Source organism: Chelon labrosus, assembly GCF_963514085.1.
Source record: "Chelon labrosus genome assembly, chromosome: 2".
Classification (NCBI taxonomy): domain Eukaryota; kingdom Metazoa; phylum Chordata; class Actinopteri; order Mugiliformes; family Mugilidae; genus Chelon; species Chelon labrosus.
Genome location: NC_140338.1, coordinates 24,733,826 through 24,751,747, shown reverse-complemented (window position 1 = coordinate 24,751,747; position 17,922 = coordinate 24,733,826). Strand labels below are relative to the sequence as shown.

The 17,922-nt window shown below is 41.5% G+C and overlaps 1 protein-coding gene across 1 annotated transcript in view; it reads left to right on the top strand.

The window, feature by feature from the left end:
- Window positions 1–4,616: 4,616 nt before the first annotated feature.
- chrna8 (cholinergic receptor, nicotinic, alpha 8) overlaps window positions 4,617–17,922 on the top strand; it is a gene marked incomplete at its 5' end in the record, with an annotated part of 38,056 nt that continues 24,750 nt past the window's right edge. The window contains 2 exons of the mRNA XM_084558614.1: window positions 4,617–4,686; window positions 15,026–15,165. Coding sequence (XP_084414740.1) covers window positions 4,617–4,686; window positions 15,026–15,165 — 210 coding nt within the window. The remainder of the gene's footprint in view (window positions 4,687–15,025; window positions 15,166–17,922) is intronic.

Sequence of the window (17,922 nt, the reverse complement as noted above, 5' to 3'; positions counted from 1 at the left end):
ATTTTAGCATCTTTCAGCTCATTGTTTTGTCTTCAGGAACCATAACGGGGGGTATAATTCAATTTATTTTACTGAAACATGTCCGGTTGTAGATGACTGCCCAACAACAAACTAACAAATACATATTTCCCTAAGAGTGGGTGGAGACCAAAACTGAGCTAAAAAGAGCCTAGACATCGGACTAACTACTTGTTGACTGGTTTGTTATATCTACTTTATGAGGTGATGATCTGACCTTAAATTCAAATTTTTCATCTAGCCTGGTGAAGTCAGAAGTCACCTCCACATAAAGCCCGCACAAATTATTTTGCTGACAATAATCAGTTCCCAACGGAGCGGTTCCAGGCCAGCCTTTGGTCTGGCTTTCAGGCTAGTAGACACCAGTTTTTTTGAGGTAAATATCATGTTCTAAAGCTGCTAAATGCTCCATTATGTTCACAAGCAAATAAGTTCAGTTTGGTGTTGCTGAGGTTTTGTTGCCGAAAACAAGACGCTGCCTTGTGCAGTCGATAAAGCTGTGAGAGCAGTAAGACTGAGCCAGAACAGTGAAGTTGGGACCAGACACCCGAACAGCGAGCTGAAACTTGCTACAAAGCACCATTAAGCTGATGTGTGCTGCAAATTCAAATTCTCTGTTGGTTCATGACCATGAGCGGACCGTGGCCGCATTTAAATGATTTCTCATATACCACAGACAGTATATATTGTAGATTTTGATTTAACATGGTGACGTTGGCTATGGCATATGCAGCTATATAACCTCAAGCATAAATCACACATCCAGCTTTATGCTTCATGATTCTACATGAGATTTTTATTTATTTTTGATATTCACGGCCTTTTGCTCAAGGCTACTACGCTGCATGTTAATGTGCATTATAAGGGAGTAGGGGATGTCTTTCAGATGGACTAGAATACACAAAGCACATACGAGGCTGCACTGTCAGTAACCAGGTGCACACGGAAAAAGACACAGGGAAACACACACACACACACACACACACACACACACCACCACACATACACACAATATAAATCCCCACAGGCTCAGCCAGAAGGACGTTTATTTAATGTGAGATGTTGGCAGTCCACATGCATGTTTGACGTTGTGTCCAGACTGACGCCAGAGGGAGAAGGGAAGAGGAGGAGGGGAGGCACGAAGAGATGGGGGGTTTATACACTAATGCTGAACCAAATGGTAGCGGGAGAGTGATAGGTAGTGAGAGCTAGAGAAACCCTGCAGGCACTCCTGTAATGGTTGGAGGACATCGCTGTATCTGTTGCTCACAGGCAGAGCTGCAGGAGTACAGAACAGAACTGATGGGAGGCAGAGAGGGGGGAGAGAGGTGGAAGGCTGTGGAGGAGGAGAAGAGAGGGCAGAAACAACAGGGGGTATGGCAGATGGGCAGAGTGGAAAAGGAAGAGGAAAAACTAGAGAAAGAGAAGGTGAGTGAGATGGTGACTAACCGCAAGGCAAGAGAGAGAGAGAGGATGAACATGTGCAAAGGGGGACAGGGTGGCGTAAATGAACGGATGCTGACGGATGAGGAAACAGATAATGAGTGCATCACACCAAACAACAACTTGAAATGTCTCCATACACGCTAATGAGGCTGCTCCCCCACACATGTGAGCGCACACAACAATACACACGGCAGCGCTCCGTCTCGTGCCATGGCGGTGTAAGGTGTCCTCCCTGCGTGCCCTAAAGATGTTTCACCTCCTGCTGACAGCCCCGCACTGGCTCTCAGGCAAGCGTCTAGTTAGAAGTAATTACGTGATGCAATATGCTCTAACAATTGGCCACGTGCACCACAGCTCACCTCACTGGACGGCTGCCACGCCGATTAAAGATGCATTCAGCTGTGCATGCTAACATGAAATCGTGTTAGAAAATTCATCTATAAATTATTATGCAGGTGCTCATAGTGCACTATAGCAATATATTGTGCCCATGAAGTTCTCGGCATAACAATTACGGTCACAGTAAAGCAAAAATAATTTTTGACTGTTTAAAACTGGTTAGAAAAACAGCAGCTGTTTAACCAACAGGAAAGAAAGACGCGTGGAGGTCCAGTCCTTCTTTCAAGAAATAGAGAAAACTGATATTACAGCAAAATTAGAGAGAGATAGTAGAATTATGGATCAAAGCTATCTTCATTGTCAGTTGATAGTTCCTTTTGATTCAATAATGTCTTAAATGTCATACTCTACATGAAAAGCATTATTGCTTATTCATTCATTCCTTTTCTGTAACTGCTTATCCTCTGGAGGGTCGCGGGGGGGCTGGAGCCTATCCCAGCTGTCATTGGGTGAGAGGACAGGTCACCGGGCTATAGCAGGGCTAACAGAGAGAGACAGACAACCATTCACACCCACACCTACGGCCAATTTAGAATCACCAATTAACCTAATGAGCATGTCTTTGGACGGTGGGAGCAAGCCCATGGATTCAAACCCAGAACCTTCTTGCTGTGAGGCATCAGTGCTAACCATTATTGCTTATTGTGATAGTGTAATATTTTGTCCTACTGGTTTTGGCTGTGAAGAGATCCCTTTGTAAAGCAGTTCTTCCTAAGGCTTTAGTCAAAAGCGTAAAACCTACTTTAAGACTATACGTGAAGGAAACCTACCTAGCATTCCCCGCTCCCTCTTACAGTTCTGCTCATATGTTTACATAACGTCTTGGCATTTGTGAAATGTTAGCCATTAAATTTAAAAAAAAAAGCACTCATCATGCAGATTTTGTGCATTCCATGACCCAAAAATGGATGGGGCCTGGCCAGCTTTGTTAAATAATTATAGTTTATTCATTTAGTTTATCCCCTTAAAAAAGAAGCCTTGGGCTACTTCTGCTGCTCTATTCTTCTACAGTTCCATGCTGCCAAAATCACTGCATTTTAAGTTTTGTCACAGCTCTTGTCCAGTTTTATCAGTTTGCTTATATTTTCTGTGCCAATCTGTCCCAAGTCCCTGTTCTTTAAATTCATTGTAATTCTGTCACTTTGAGAATATCTGTCTTGCACCCCTAATCCTAATGTCGCCACCTCATCCTGGTTGTCCAGGGGGTCTCATCAGAAGTCTCTTTCTATCTCCTCCACCACCACCAGCGTCGAGACTTCAGTCCTTTTCTACCACCTTCCTCTAAGACAATGACGTCGCTTCTCATTAAAGTTTTACCACCTAAATACTATCTCACAATGCATTGTGGCTTCAGTAACTTGTTTGCTCTTTGTTTCCAAATGATCTCTCCTTGAAATATGCTTTGCTGATTACTCATGTTTTCTTTAAGGAATGGTACACATCTGGGCATTTTTTCAAGGGTATGTAAATTTAGGAGCAGAACTGTTTAAAATATCTAATAGTATATGGAGTATTATTTCATATTTACATGGCTGCTGCCAAACTGTTAGATTTTTTTTTCTGTATTAATTCACAGATTACTTTGAAGAGCCCTCTCAGATGTATGTGTCTGACTGTAGGAAATACAGGTTAATATTGTCAGGTGACCACCTATAGCTGCACTATGTGCTGTTACCCATGTTTGTGTGTCTTAACCAAGCAGTGAGGCCTGCATCAGTGAGACGGCATGCCCATTCAGAGTTACAGATAACAGCTATTTATTGCTACATGTCCAAACACAGATGTTTTCTGACATTATTTATAACACTGAATGTACAATGTAACTACTTAAGTATAGTTTATTACTACCAAGAACTGAGGCTTGGATTGGCATTTTATAAAATTGCTCCTTGTCTTTTAACACTGCCACATTATGACTACTTCATTTAAACGTTTCTGATCCAGGCCCCTCCAGCGAAAGCGGGATGGTGAGAAATGAGGGCGCTGATTAAAAGTGGGCTTCGACTTATCTTGCAAAAGAGGACAAAGTTGCTAGAGGAGAAAATGGGGAAGTGCAAGAATGGAATGGCTGAAAAGTGACAACTGAGAACAGATGAAAGTGAAAGGATTCTTCAATAAAAAATGAAAAGAGGGGGAATCATTACCTTTTCAGGCTCCATTTCTGTGCATTCTAGAGGGGGAGATGATTGATTTATCAACCAAAAATCTAAAACATGGTCCATACTCAATTTTAATTATTATAAAAAAAAATGAATGACTAAAATAAAATAAAGTTTGTTCAAAGTTGAGGGGGCGGGGTGTGTCGCCCTCTGCCTGATGAGATCACGCGTGTTCACCGTTCCCTCAGTCATCATCCATAAAGCAGATGAGGATGAAACGACTGGAGGGGACCCCGGGCACGGACAAGACAGAAAACACTCTGAGGACAAGCTCGAGATGTTTGATATGAAAGTGCGTCTGAGCGCGGAGAGAGGGGAAGAGAGCTGAATCCAAAGTGACTTCTGAGGTGACATTCGACCCAGACACACGAAGACAGTCACCGGGTGTGTTTCTGTGTGTGCGTCTGAGCGCGCGTCTCCCCCAGCATCCGGCAGGAGGAAAGGGAGAGAGAGGGAGACAACGCGACTGAGAGAAAGGGAGAGAGAGCAGCAGCAGCACCACCACCATCACCACCAGCAGTCTGACTAAGCTGCACTCCTTCGAAGTTTGACATCTCCAGCGGGCTGCACCGGGAGTTCTGCTCCGCCGCTGTCATGGAGCCTCGGAAGCGCACTGGATTTATATTGGTTGGAGTTTACCTGTGGGCGACATTCTGCTGTCAAGGTGAGTCACTGGAGCCTTCGCTCTGTCTTCTGCACACGTAGGCAATGTCAAAAGACGCCAAAAGAGACCAAGAGAGGAGGGAAAATGCAGCTTGGCACTTTTTCTGTTGGGTTTTTGTCTTTACGCGTCACTTCCATAAACATTTGTCAGAAGGATGAGAGCAACTGTAAAGACGTACTTCAGCTTAGTCCGGCTCTAGCACATCTGGCACGAGAGAAACATGTTCATCTGCAAATAAAAGGGCATGCACAGGAGTAGATCATTTTCGTTTCTTGTTTTTCTACATATGATTGCATACATTGCTCCCTATTTGCGCTAGAATACTGAACATCCAGAGAAGATTCCTGTAGTTTAAATAAATAGTGCATAACTAAATTTTGAAACTTGACTGGATCTGTGTCTGACATTGAGCTTCCCCTATTAGACTAACAACATCTGGCCCGCTCTAAGGGCGTTCTGGTGGAGATGCGTATAGTGCAAGGGGCAGCCGTTCATCCCTTCAGTGTAATCTGCAGCTAAAGGATTGTTAAATGCGTGACTACAGAACTGAGCCAGAGGACTCTCGGAGGAGGTTAAATCTCTGTGATATGCTTGAATCCCTGGTAATATAAACTGTACACACATATGGAGAATTAACATTCCTTATGTAATTCTGTTTGACTGATGGAATACTTTGTGGTACTGTGTATGTCTGACTGTAGTAGAGGGCAGAGAGAGAGAAATCGATGACTGTACAGGAAGGTTGATATCTTTAGTTTTCTTATTTATAAGCTCCATAATGAAAACAGGTGATGGTAAAAGTAAGGGAGCTTTCAATCTGTTTGTTTCACAGCTTCTGCCAACAGGTTGCACAGTCTTGTATGATAACACACACTGGCATTGAGAAGCTATAATAGATAGAGTGTGTGTGTGTGTGGGGGGGGGGGGCTTAACAAGACAATGTCTATTTCTTGCCACACGTCAAGATGCAGTGCAGATGCCATACTGCTGTTGTAGGTGTGTCAAGGAAAAGACAGGGCCCACATGCATGAGCGAACAATGAAGCAAGGCAGGATGAAATAATTAAAGTTCAGTTTAACGTGACAGTGGAAGTAACAAAAAGAGCTGCGGAGTGAAGCGGGATAATAAAAAAAACAGGAAGTCGAAATGCAGAGAACGAGGGAAACCAGGCAAGGAAGCACAAGGAGAAACTGCAAGGGAAACTGCAGGGAAGAACCCAGGTATAGATGGGGTAAGCGAATAGATGAACTGAGAGGCAGGATTATACATATACACCGATCAGCCACAACATTAGAACTACTGACAGGGAAAGTAAATATCATTGACCATCTTGTGACAATTCAGTGTTCTGTTGGGAAACTTTTGGACCTTTCATTCATGTGGATGTTACTTAGACATGTACCACCCACCTAGACCAGACCAGACACCTCCCCGCTCCATAGCAATGACACTCCTTGATGGCAGCAGCCATCCCCAGCAGGATGCAGCCTGACACAGACACACACACAAAAATGGTTTAGGAACAACTCAAAAAAACATGAAGAACAGCACAAGGTGTTGACCTGACCTCCAAATCCACTAGATCCCAAACTGATCAAGTATCTGTGGGGTGATCTACAGAGACCCCTCCCTTGTTTTGGAGGCACAAGGGAGACCTACACAATTAGGGTTAGGGTCATGTGATGTGCTCTACAGTTTGTTCCAACAGTATTTGTTAGCAGTGCATTCATTCAGATGTTTTCAGATTGCCTGGAAGTGCAGTTAAAAGTTGCTCTAAAGTTAGACAGAAACATTGCCTATATCAACACTGTGCCTATATGAAGTAAAAAATACAATTAGAAAATTAGATTTTTAATGTGGAAAACAAAACAGAAAGTCTAAAACTCGATATCATGACAACTGTAAAACAAGAGGAGTTTTCTTAGACACAAGAATGAAGAGGAATGAAGACCAGTCTTTAAGGAAAATGTTTGAAGTGCAGTGTGCCAAATAGATGCCTGCCTCTTTCATCGCCGACTCAAGTGAAGGATTTCTTTCCTACAATGTTCCACAAAGCTTTGTTAACAAGTTGTAAAACACTGTTTCAAGGAGGATTTAAGCTCTCTTGAAATTAAAATGAATTTTTCCTTGATGTTCACACCTGTAGCTGTTGTATCCACCCTCTGCTCCTAATAACGTCCATCTAGTTAGTGTCTTTATGGTGTGCCTGAATCCAGGACTGTCATAGCTCACCAGACATGTGATTATCTGACTTTGCAGTGAGCTTGTCACAAAAGTTTTAAAGGGTGGCTGCTAATGAGATAAAATACTTTATATTATCAATATCTTTTCTTACTTGGGGAAAAATCTGAAACTGTTGTCTGTAATCACCAGTTTGGGCAGTTTAGAAGTAGAAGAAACATGAAAGACTATGAGCTTATGAGCTTATACTGATAAACAAAATGGGTATTAGTTGCCTGTGTTGACATGTGAGCAAAGTCATTTCAAGGTCAAGGTAATATGATTAAGAATCACCAATGAGGAAAAGATAGGTCAAAAGATGGTTATGGTTATGTAAGATGTTTTGCGAACATGAAAAATAACATTAATTGGTGGTATTTAGCATTTTAGCATCTAAACAGCAAACAAAGTTAGCTAGCTGCTGAGTGTAACAGGTCATGAGATATGCATTTCTTCCAGGAGGCGGTGGAGACCAAAATAGAGAGTAAGATGTACATCACTAACCTGAACGCTAATGTTGCTCAGCTCCTGTTTCATTTGTAAAGGTAGCTGTTACACATGAAACTAATGAGGAGCCAAATGTAAATAGAGGAAAACTTATTTTTTGCTTTCTTTATTTATAAATCATGTTTGTGTTTCAACTTTGAGAAGCAAGCATACTCCTTGAAACTTGTTTCCACAAGCCAAAGAAGTGACCTTGTTTGATATTTGATCACTTCTCCCTCGCCTCTCAGAATCTGGATATGTATCGACCTTTTACGGATACTTGTGAAGCAGCTGCTTTAATGTGCTTCGATTTTAAACTTGGCCCAAGTCTCCTCTATGTCCAGACTGCCTGAGGCTAATCGATATTTAATCTGCCTTTGTGGTGGCCTAGGGCACAGGACTATTGTCATGATAACGGTTCTGGTATCTAAATGTCTTCATTAGCTTGCAGTGAAGACCCTCAGACGTAACACTGTAATAATACTTTAATGTGATAATGTGAATAGTGTTTCTACAAGCAAAAAGGAAGGGAGCATCCATCAAGGAAAAGTTCATTATGTATAATCCAACACGTACATGTGCATGGCATTAATATGTAAGCAGCTCCATGCAAGTGACCATTTTCACAGTGGTTTTATATCGGGACTGAGGCTGTACCTTACACGAGGGAGAACCAACAGTTTTATGACGTTCTTTATTCCACCAGCTATCAGTCTTTTAAACAAGCTTTAATTTTCATTGTAAGCAGTAAATATTGACATCTGGTTGTCCCCCAGTATCACCGCATACTCTCTGATGGTCACAGTTACAGTGGTACAATGGTCTAGTATTTATTGTTTTTATTATTCATTTTTACTACTCTGCAAACTAAACTGCCTTCTGGGGGCATTAAAGATTGACTCAAGTCAGCCTTTGGCCCACTGCCCTCGAGCGGCCCATTTATTGCTGCAAGCCACAAGCTGTTAGGGGTTGCCCTCTGGCCACCAAACGCAATATGTTGTACACTAATACGGGTAAAGCCTAGATTACGATTTTGCTTTAGGGAGTAAAGTTTCTGTGTTTTTACGCAGCTGCTCTCTACTGTAGTCAAACAACTTTCTAAACATGACCTACAAAGACATCAAAGGCTTCAAATTATTTTATTTTGCTTTAAGAATTAAAGGAGCACTCTACCAATTTAACACATCACGATTACGAGTCAATACTGCTCAGCCTTTTAGTATCCTTATTAAAGTAGACTATAATGTCTTCTGGGAGTCTGGATAAAATAAAAATAAATGAAAAGGAGGCGCCCTGCCTATTACAGTGGACGCCAAAGGACCTTAAAAAATATGTGTGGAAGTCAATGACGAAAGATGAATAATTTCTTGATCCAGTTTGAACTTCGTCATGAATTAAACACATTATGTTTGTCAACGCCAAAGATCATTTTTCAAGTTGAGAAAGTCACAGTTGGTCATAAAGACAGTACAGAACCATTTAGTTTCTTGCCAGACCACTCAGTGAGTTGATTCGCACAATATACAGGATGTCACCAACATACAGAATATATCACCGCCACCTTAACACACTTCACCTTGGTCTGGAAGAACAAGGGAAAAGTACTGAAAGAGGTGAAAGTCATTATTATTTATCCATCTATCTACCCATCCATCCATCTATTCATCCTGAAGATAACAAAGACACAAACTCCCACTTTTTCTCATGGTTTCGAATTGTGCCATGAATTACACATAATAAGTTTGTCAATGTAAATGAAAGGCACAATTCAAAGGGCGTCAACCCATTATTTGTCTTTCACCATTCACTACTGTGCACATTTCTTCCAAAATAAGGGAGAAGGGGACAGGTCTTCGTCTCACCATACAGTCATTATAATATCATCAGGGTTATTTCAGCTTGGGCTTGAAGCCATCAAAGTGCACCTTCATTACAAAGAAACATGGAGTTTGCAGAGATGTCTGTGGAGCTATTTGCATTATGGGAAATGTAGGATCTATTGTTTTAGCAGACTGAACCCTACGGCCAGCTGTGAGGATGTAGCATACTAAATTACAGGAGTCTACCTTTGAGAACATATCAATGAGAAAATAAAAGAATACAACTATATCCAAACATCCATTTTTTTATTTTGATTATATGTGGACACCTGCATGGGAATAGGGTTTGTGTGTCACTGAGACACTGATTTGTTACACTTGTGTGTGCCGTTGTGGGTGACACTCAACAATGAGAGCAGGATCGACACCAAGTCTGTAAAAATGATTTTGAGGCAGCGTATACTTTCAAGGATGACCGACTCATAAACTAAATTGCTTTTATGTGTACTGCTGCAGCACCCTATCAATAAAAAGAAGCCCAGTTTTTATTTCTGTACAATACATCCGAGCTTTAATGATTGAGGAATGAATGAGGACTCCCAGTGGGCTCTGGAGTGGAAATATGAGAGGCCATTACTGCAATGAGCAAGATATATAGAAGATGTTTGAAATTGATAGATGCCTTCAGGCTGCTTTAAGACCCTGGAATATTTCAGTGTTTCTGTTTCAGTCAGCGTATTGCTGAAAAACAACAGTTGCTATCTGGGAGATGCAAGAAAAAAGAAGACGGGAGGTATGGTGTAGCTATAGAAAACTTGGGGGAGGAAGTCTATATGTCAGTGGAAAGCTCTGCAGGTAAAATAAATATTTTTCACATGTGGCTACTGGTGTTAAAGAGAGTGAGGATAGGACAATGTGCTAAAACTGAACAGCCAAGACAGGAAACTCATGCAGTAAACTAAAGTACATATAGAACCTGAAGGAAACTTAAACTGCTTTTAAGTAGGACCATTCAAAGGTACAGGTGTGCATAATATGTGGAATTAGTTTTGTCACATGACCGATTTTATTGACACATACAGTTAGGTTGATATACTGTATGATTTAGCTGTTGATTTTTATTTTTTTTACAGTTGCATGTAATTTTGAAACCTTTCCTTTGTTAATACCCTCGCATTAAAGCAGAGCATGTGCACTTTATACACTTACTAATTCACTTGGATATGTTTTGTTGGACCTAACTGTTTCTGCAATACATGCATATGCACGCTTTGTTTACACACACACAAAAAAAGCAGCAGTGAATTTTGGGTCATGTTTTCTAGTAGTGCAATGAGCATCAGGGTCGATTTTCAACACGGGCCTGCTCACACAGCTGCTCTTGAAAAATGCCGCCTTTTAGATCCTAGACTAAACACTAGACTAAAGATATAAACAAGCATAATGCACATTTAAGTACTTAAAGCTCAGGGTAAGATTTGTGGATTGTGCAAATGTGCTGTATGTGTCATAGTAATGAGTATGATAGTGTAACTGAAAAGGCGTCATTAAGGGAGATTAGTGCTGTGCTATAGAATTCCTTAGTTGTGAAACTTGATAACGTAGGAAAGCAGATTCATTCCTAAACCTATCTTGGATACAGTGGAGAAAAGCAGAGTTGGAGTTCCCTTTGAGATTAACATCTGGTTTTACATGTAAGACGCATTTTCTAACCAGACAAATCAAAGCAGCATCACTCGGTGTTGCCTCCATGAATGTGCTGCTGCAGGACTGTTGTGAGAGATAGTTGTAAGCACAGATAAGATAAGTAGAGAAGAGGTGTTCAACACCAGTTTACTGCCCCGGTGTACTCGGCTGACAGCATGACCTGTCTTGTTAAAAGGAGGTCAGTGGGTTTTACATAACACAGGATTATTGTCAAATTCAGACGCAGAGCTCTGAAGGAAACTACTGCAGCGTGGGAACTGTAAAAGGGGGAAAAGAGTCACCGTCTACACTCACCCTCCACTCCTTTAACACCTTGTCTCCCTGGAGTCCTCAATCAATCAATCAATAAACAAAATACCTTTGTACTCACATTTCATTGACATAGCCATTTTCAAAGAGCCCTCTGGGATTAACACCTGAAATAACTCCTGGCAGTGATGTCGCTGTATCCTGATACACTATCTAGTAATATCACAGCCTCTTAAACCACTAGGGGTCATCAAAAACATTTCAGCAAGTGTTTCCCTTAAATTGTAAGTTTTATTGCATAAAGTGAGTTAAAAATATATTTCTAAACATATAGCGTCACTGACTGGTCATTATATTAATTTTCATCAAATACAGCAGACATGGTTACATAACCATTCAACTACTGACGTGAAGCGTCACCACATGGGACACTGTAAGGGTAAATATTCAGCTCTCAGGATGCTCCCCCAGTGAAAACCTAAGCTAGGCCTAATAGCACAGACATTCAGACAGTGCCTGAGGACGTGCTGACAGAAGTCATCACAGCTAACTGAAGTCTACCTGGTACAGTAATAGCTCAGCCTGCCCGAGACGTTGCTGCTGGAAGACAAACTGTTTAGAACGTACTGTACCTGAATGTCACACTCAGGAGGTACAGAGTGTATGTGGAGTCAAGCGCGATGCTTAAGAACAGCAATGAAAACACTTTCCTGGTAATGCTGGAGGTAAGGGCACAGACCTCATTAATTTTACTTTTGTAGAAAGTGTCGGTTCCTGCCAAATCTCTCGGGGAGGGCAGTGCTGGCAGTATTGGGCGATGCTGGGATGATGGATGAGGAAAATCATTCAGTGCGTAAATTGGTTTGGTTTCTAACTAAACATTCTTACCTTTCACTGAACAGTTGTATTTTTGCTTTTCAACTCAGAATGCAATACCACCAGTAACTACTAATAGTCGCTGTTGTACTGTAACTATATTGTTACCTAATTTACTAATCACAATCAGCAGAGTCACTTCAGTTCAGATTAAACAGCGGTGCCACTGGGCATCATAAAATGCAAAGAATTGAAATGTTAAAATTTAATCACTGCACTTAATATACTGTAAGTGTAATAGCTATGGTGGTCATAATTAACTGGTTAACAGCGTGTTAATAAACATTCCTTTTAACGCCACTATTTTCATTAACACACGCATAGGTTCTGTTATTATGACCTCAGCCTGACAGTTGTTTGGGAAATCAGGAAGTGGCTGGTGCTGCAGTAGTGCTGTGGAAAGTAAGCAGAGTCTGCTGAAACGGATAAAGAAAAACTACATTTTGAACAGCAAGTTCTGCCAGGTGGTTCTCTCGTAACCATAGTTATCCACATGTACTGTCGATGTGAACTGAGTTAGCACCCGATCAAGCACACAGGGCTGTCTGAGCAGCTGGGATGTTTGTAAGATATCCCATCCAGGTACATTTTTAACGAAGTTCGATTAATGTGCATAGATTGTGCAATACCCAAGGATTACTCACTCACTCATCTTCTGTGACCGCTTGTCCTGTGGAGGGTCGCGGGGGGCTGGAGCCTATCCCAGTCTATCACAGGGCTAACACAGAGAGACAGACAACCATTCACACTCACATGCACACCTACGGCCAATTTAGAATCACCAATTAACCTAACCAGCATGTCTTTGAACGGTGGGAGGAAGCTGGCGTACCTGGAGAGAACCCACGCAGACACAGGGAGAACATGCAAACTCCATACCCAAGGATTAGCTGGGATTAAATATCTAAATCACAAGTTCACAAAGATCACAAATACTAAATTAAAATACTTTTGAAATTTTGCCCATCTCTCTATAAAAATTATCAGTGTGTATCATAAGTGTTTCCACACCACAGAATTCGCTTTACCTTTATTCCCGACCAATGGCTGCCTTTCTGCCAACTTCTATCGTCTTCTTCTGCACTTTTTTTCCCCAAACACTCACTGGCACTTCACACCGGCATCGCTGAAAGCGAAGATTTTCAGGCGGGGGCGGAGCGGAGTGCACAGGTGGAGATGGAAGGGTTCGCTGCGTTTACCACACAAGACACGGCGTGCGGCAGAATGATCGTTTTATTACGATTATCTTGTTTTCATGATCGAGGGAGGCCAAAATCAAAATCGAAATTCAATTAATCGCCCAGCCCTAGTGTAAGCCCTCCACTCATATTTCACTGCAGCGTCTGCAGTATGAAAAATAAAAAAAGACTTAATATGTTTATGAGAACCATCTGGGCAATTTGCAGCTATATTGAAAATGCTCCAAATGGTTAAGTCAACAGTATTCCATGAAACACCTTACTAGTCACTGACAGCTAACCAAGCACTGTGAAGGAATGTGGCAGAAACAAATAGCTTACTTTCTTGGAGCCTCCCAATGGAGAAGCCGTCCATGATTGTAGATCAACAACAGTATGCGCTGCCACCCACTCAGAGATGGGTGAATGTTTTCTCAGTGGCACTCTGCGGGGCCCTTCACTGATCAGCTTGTTTTTCCTGGGCTCGCTTCGCTCCATCGACTCGCAACACTTTTGCTGGCTGCCACTCACAGCCATTATGCAGATTCAATGTCACGCCAAGATTTAGGGGTTCACCGTCTGACACTTGCCAACCTCCTAACTCACAAATGCACAGCGAGCTGTCTTTGTTTATTTTTGCCTCATTAACTAATTAGTCATCCACTCAGTCATCGCGAGGGCACTCATGTCTTGGCTGTCACTAGGTAATTGCTGGAATATGTTGAGACAACATCTAATTTGGACAAGGGTCAGTGAGGAGATGCAGACTGAGACCTTTTCTGTTCTGGCAGAAATGAGACGCTGAAGAATGAGGGAGTCTAGAGAGTTGAGCGAATGTTCTGCTGATGCATCCTCCAGAGTTTAGCAGGGTGGGTAAACTAAAGCCAACGTGTTATAATTTTCATTTAAATATTGTAATAGCTGCTTGGAACTCTTTGCCAGCGCATGTATTTTAGGAAACAAAGAAATATCCATTTAAACTTTTTTTTTTACTTTCATCATTTGATAATTTAGGTATAATTAGTTATAATATTCTCACATATAAACTTAAATACACAAAACTACGTGTTCAGTACAAGTAGTGCTGCTGTACTTTTACAGAACTAAATGCTGCGAGGCTCTCCTAACAGTCTCTCAGTCAAACCCCTCCTAGTCACATTATATTAAGAGAACAGCATTAGTTAAAGAGAAACAATGCTAGCAGCATGGTGCCAAAAAGAAGTTGTCTTCACGAGCGACTGCGTTTGCTTTTGCGTGAGGAACTGTGCTGCAATATACAAAGATGGATGCCTTGCTGTTCTGTGTGAGGCTCTTGATGAGGCCTAATGAACGCAGGGGAAACTAAACGAAAGCACAGTCAACACAATTAAAGTGCAGTCGGTTAATAATGCGCTCATTACACTCAGCGTATTGTGACTTAATCATAATTTCTTGGGGGATTTGTGGCTGCATGAACAATGTTGGAAATAATTACAACAATAACACTGATTCGATTACAGGCACAAATACGCGTGGGAGAATGTTTTGTCAATCAGCTGGGTTGATTAACTCTCTGTTAAACATGTAAATGTCAGGATTTAAATAACTCAGTTCCTCCCACCATTGTTCCTATTGTAGTCTTGATGCCATCACCTCAGTTCTTCCATTCTTTTCCTCTCTCACTTGTCACTCTTTACTCCTAGTACTATTATCTATCATTTTTATATTACCTTTCCCACTTCTTCTGTCTTTTACCTTGTTCTATCATGTCCTTGCATTTGTCCTATTACTGCTCCACCGTAATAGTCCATTCATTCTCTCCAGGTTGTCATGGTGGCATGTACCAGAGGAAGCTGTACCGTGACCTAATGGTAAACTACAGTCGACTAGAGAGACCAGTCCAAAACGACTCAGCACCCATCGTTGTGGATCTTGGCCTCACATTGTTACAGATTATTGATGTGGTGAGTGTGTGTTGTTAAAGTTGAATGTTCTTTGTGAAACATCTTGCATACTGAATATTTTTGAGGATTTTTTATTATTTTGTCATGCTGAAGGTAGTCCATCTGATCTCGCCACAGTGACTGAGGTGCGTGCTAATGCACATATACCTCGTGGTTGTTAACTTTATGTCTCTCTGAACTTAAAAACTGTGCCACTGGCCGCACCCAACCAAGTGAAAACTCTTTGCATCTCTCCTCTGTCCTTTCACATTTCACGGTGCTTCAGGGCTTCAGTCTCTTCTTTCATTCAACAAGAAAATTCACTCTCACTGTTGAGATATGCTCTTACTTTTTGCACTCTTTTGCATTTTTGTTCTTCTCTGCTCATCCACTCTAATCACAACCATTTTAACAGTCTCTTTTGAATAAACTTTTTACGTTTACGCTTACCTACGTTCCATCTGAGAAGACACAGCCACACATAATGACACATAATGGCTTTGTTCTAATGTTAAAACAGAAAAATAAAAATAGCAAATATGAAAAACAACCTTTGCCTTGGCCAGAACAGTAAATGGTTTAGAGGTGATGAGATTATACACTGATCAGCCACAACATTAAAATCACTGACAGGATCAGTAAATAACATTGACCATCTTGTAACAATTCAGTGCTCTGCTGGGAAACTGTTGGACCTGGCATTCATGTGGATGTTACTTAGACATGTACCACTACTTAGACTAGACCAGACACCCCCACCCCATAGCACTGACACTCTTTGATGGTAGCAGCTATCCCCAGCAGGATGTAGTCTGACACAGACACAAAAATGGTTTAGGAACAACTCACAAAAAATATGAAAAACAGCACAAGGTGTTGACCTGGCCTCCAAATTCACTAGATCCCAAAATGATCAAGTATCTGTGGAAGCGTCCCCACAGGCTCCTCCCCTCAACCCATAGGACCCCACTAACAGAATTCTGTTGCCAGACACCACAGGACACCCTCAGAAAACCCATGTAAATGGCCTTGCTTTTATATAACGCTTTTCTACCTATTGGTACATTCACAGCCACATCTACCCATTCGCTCACACAAGCACTCACACATTCACACACCAGTGTGCCACGCACTGGGAGCAACTGGGGGTTCAGTGTCTTGCTCAAGGACACTTCGGCATGTGGCACATTCCGGGGATCGAACCGCTAACACTCTGGTTCGTGGACAACCCGCTCTACCTACTGAGCCACAGCCGCCCCCTATCCATTCTCTGATGAGCCACAACTGTTTTGGAGGCACAAGGGAGACCTACACAATATTATATGGTTAGGTGGTCATGGTGTAATGCCTGATTGTTGTATATAGAGCAAGTTAGAGTTATGACTTATGGCTAATTTGGTGCAACTTTGCAACTTTTTCGTTCATTTATGTCACACTGTGCCAACTTACCACCTGCTGACTGATCAGACATAAAGTCACCAGTGTTTTCATTGAATAGAGGTCTTCACATATATTTTGAACCCAATCTGAAGGTAATCTTGGAAAACATAACAAATCTACAGGGGATCCACAAACACCAAGTTATAGGTCATCATATGTAAGTGTATATAAAAAAAAGTCCTATTTCATCTTGCTTTACTCCATTACTTGCTAATGAAAGTATCATCTTCTGTCATTATAAATGACATGCTCAAATCAGACTGACAGGCCAAACCAACAGCGTGACCCATCTAACTTGCGTACTAGGTTGGGTCTCTGTAGCTCAGAATCTAGTACACCTGGAAGATCTCTATATTTGACCAGTATGCAAGAAAACGCTTTTTGTACCCTCTTTAAAGCCAAACACAAACCCAGCATCCTTATTTTCTTTGAATATACCACTTGAAGGAGTTTCTTAAGAGAAAACATAATTCAAAGCATCGTTTTTATCTGTTTCTCCTACATTTTACACCCACATACACATACATACAGCAGACCCACTTAGCTAAATGTGGCCACAATCATCTCCTTCTCTGTCATTCTTCAATGTTTTTTATGCCAAACATGCAGCCCGTAAAACTGACACCTCTGTGGTTTGGGTAGATTGTCTGTCACATTTTATATTTTGTTCCTTCAGTGTTTGCCATGCACTTCATTGTGTGTTTCCTCCTGTTCCCCATCTCATGCACATACCCTCGCACAAAACCTCCTTCCTGTTAGCCCCACCACACAGCCAGGGCACTCAACCAAAAAAGCCAAGTTGACATCCCGTCACGTCCCTGAGCCAGCCCTGTCACAAGACATGTACGTCTGCTTGTGATGAACGACATGGTGGTGAGACCCATACGCTGAACTGTAATATGGGATTTTCGTTCTCTTATTAATTTTCAGGCAACTGCAGCATATATGAAACAACATTTTAATGTATGCTTAGAGCTCCCGAACGTCAGGCTGAACACACAGTTAAGAGGCGACGCGACGTCCAGGACTTTTTGGAAGACATTTTAATATTAATATTATTTATTTCCCTGTCAAAGGTATAAAAAAAAAATGTCCGTTTCAAATTATTGTTACTTTAGTTAACTTTAGTAGTACAGTCTGAATGCCCAAGTCATAAATCTTTAAAGACCAAAAGCCAAACATGTTGTAAATGAGTTAAAGGTGTGTTGTAGGTGTGATCTATACCATTTAAAAGTGCTACTGTATTAAGGTTTTGTTGTTAACTTTGCTGTTTGCTGGCTCGATACATAATGGATAAACTAGATGAATTAATGCTTACCAGGCAGCAGTAAATAATGT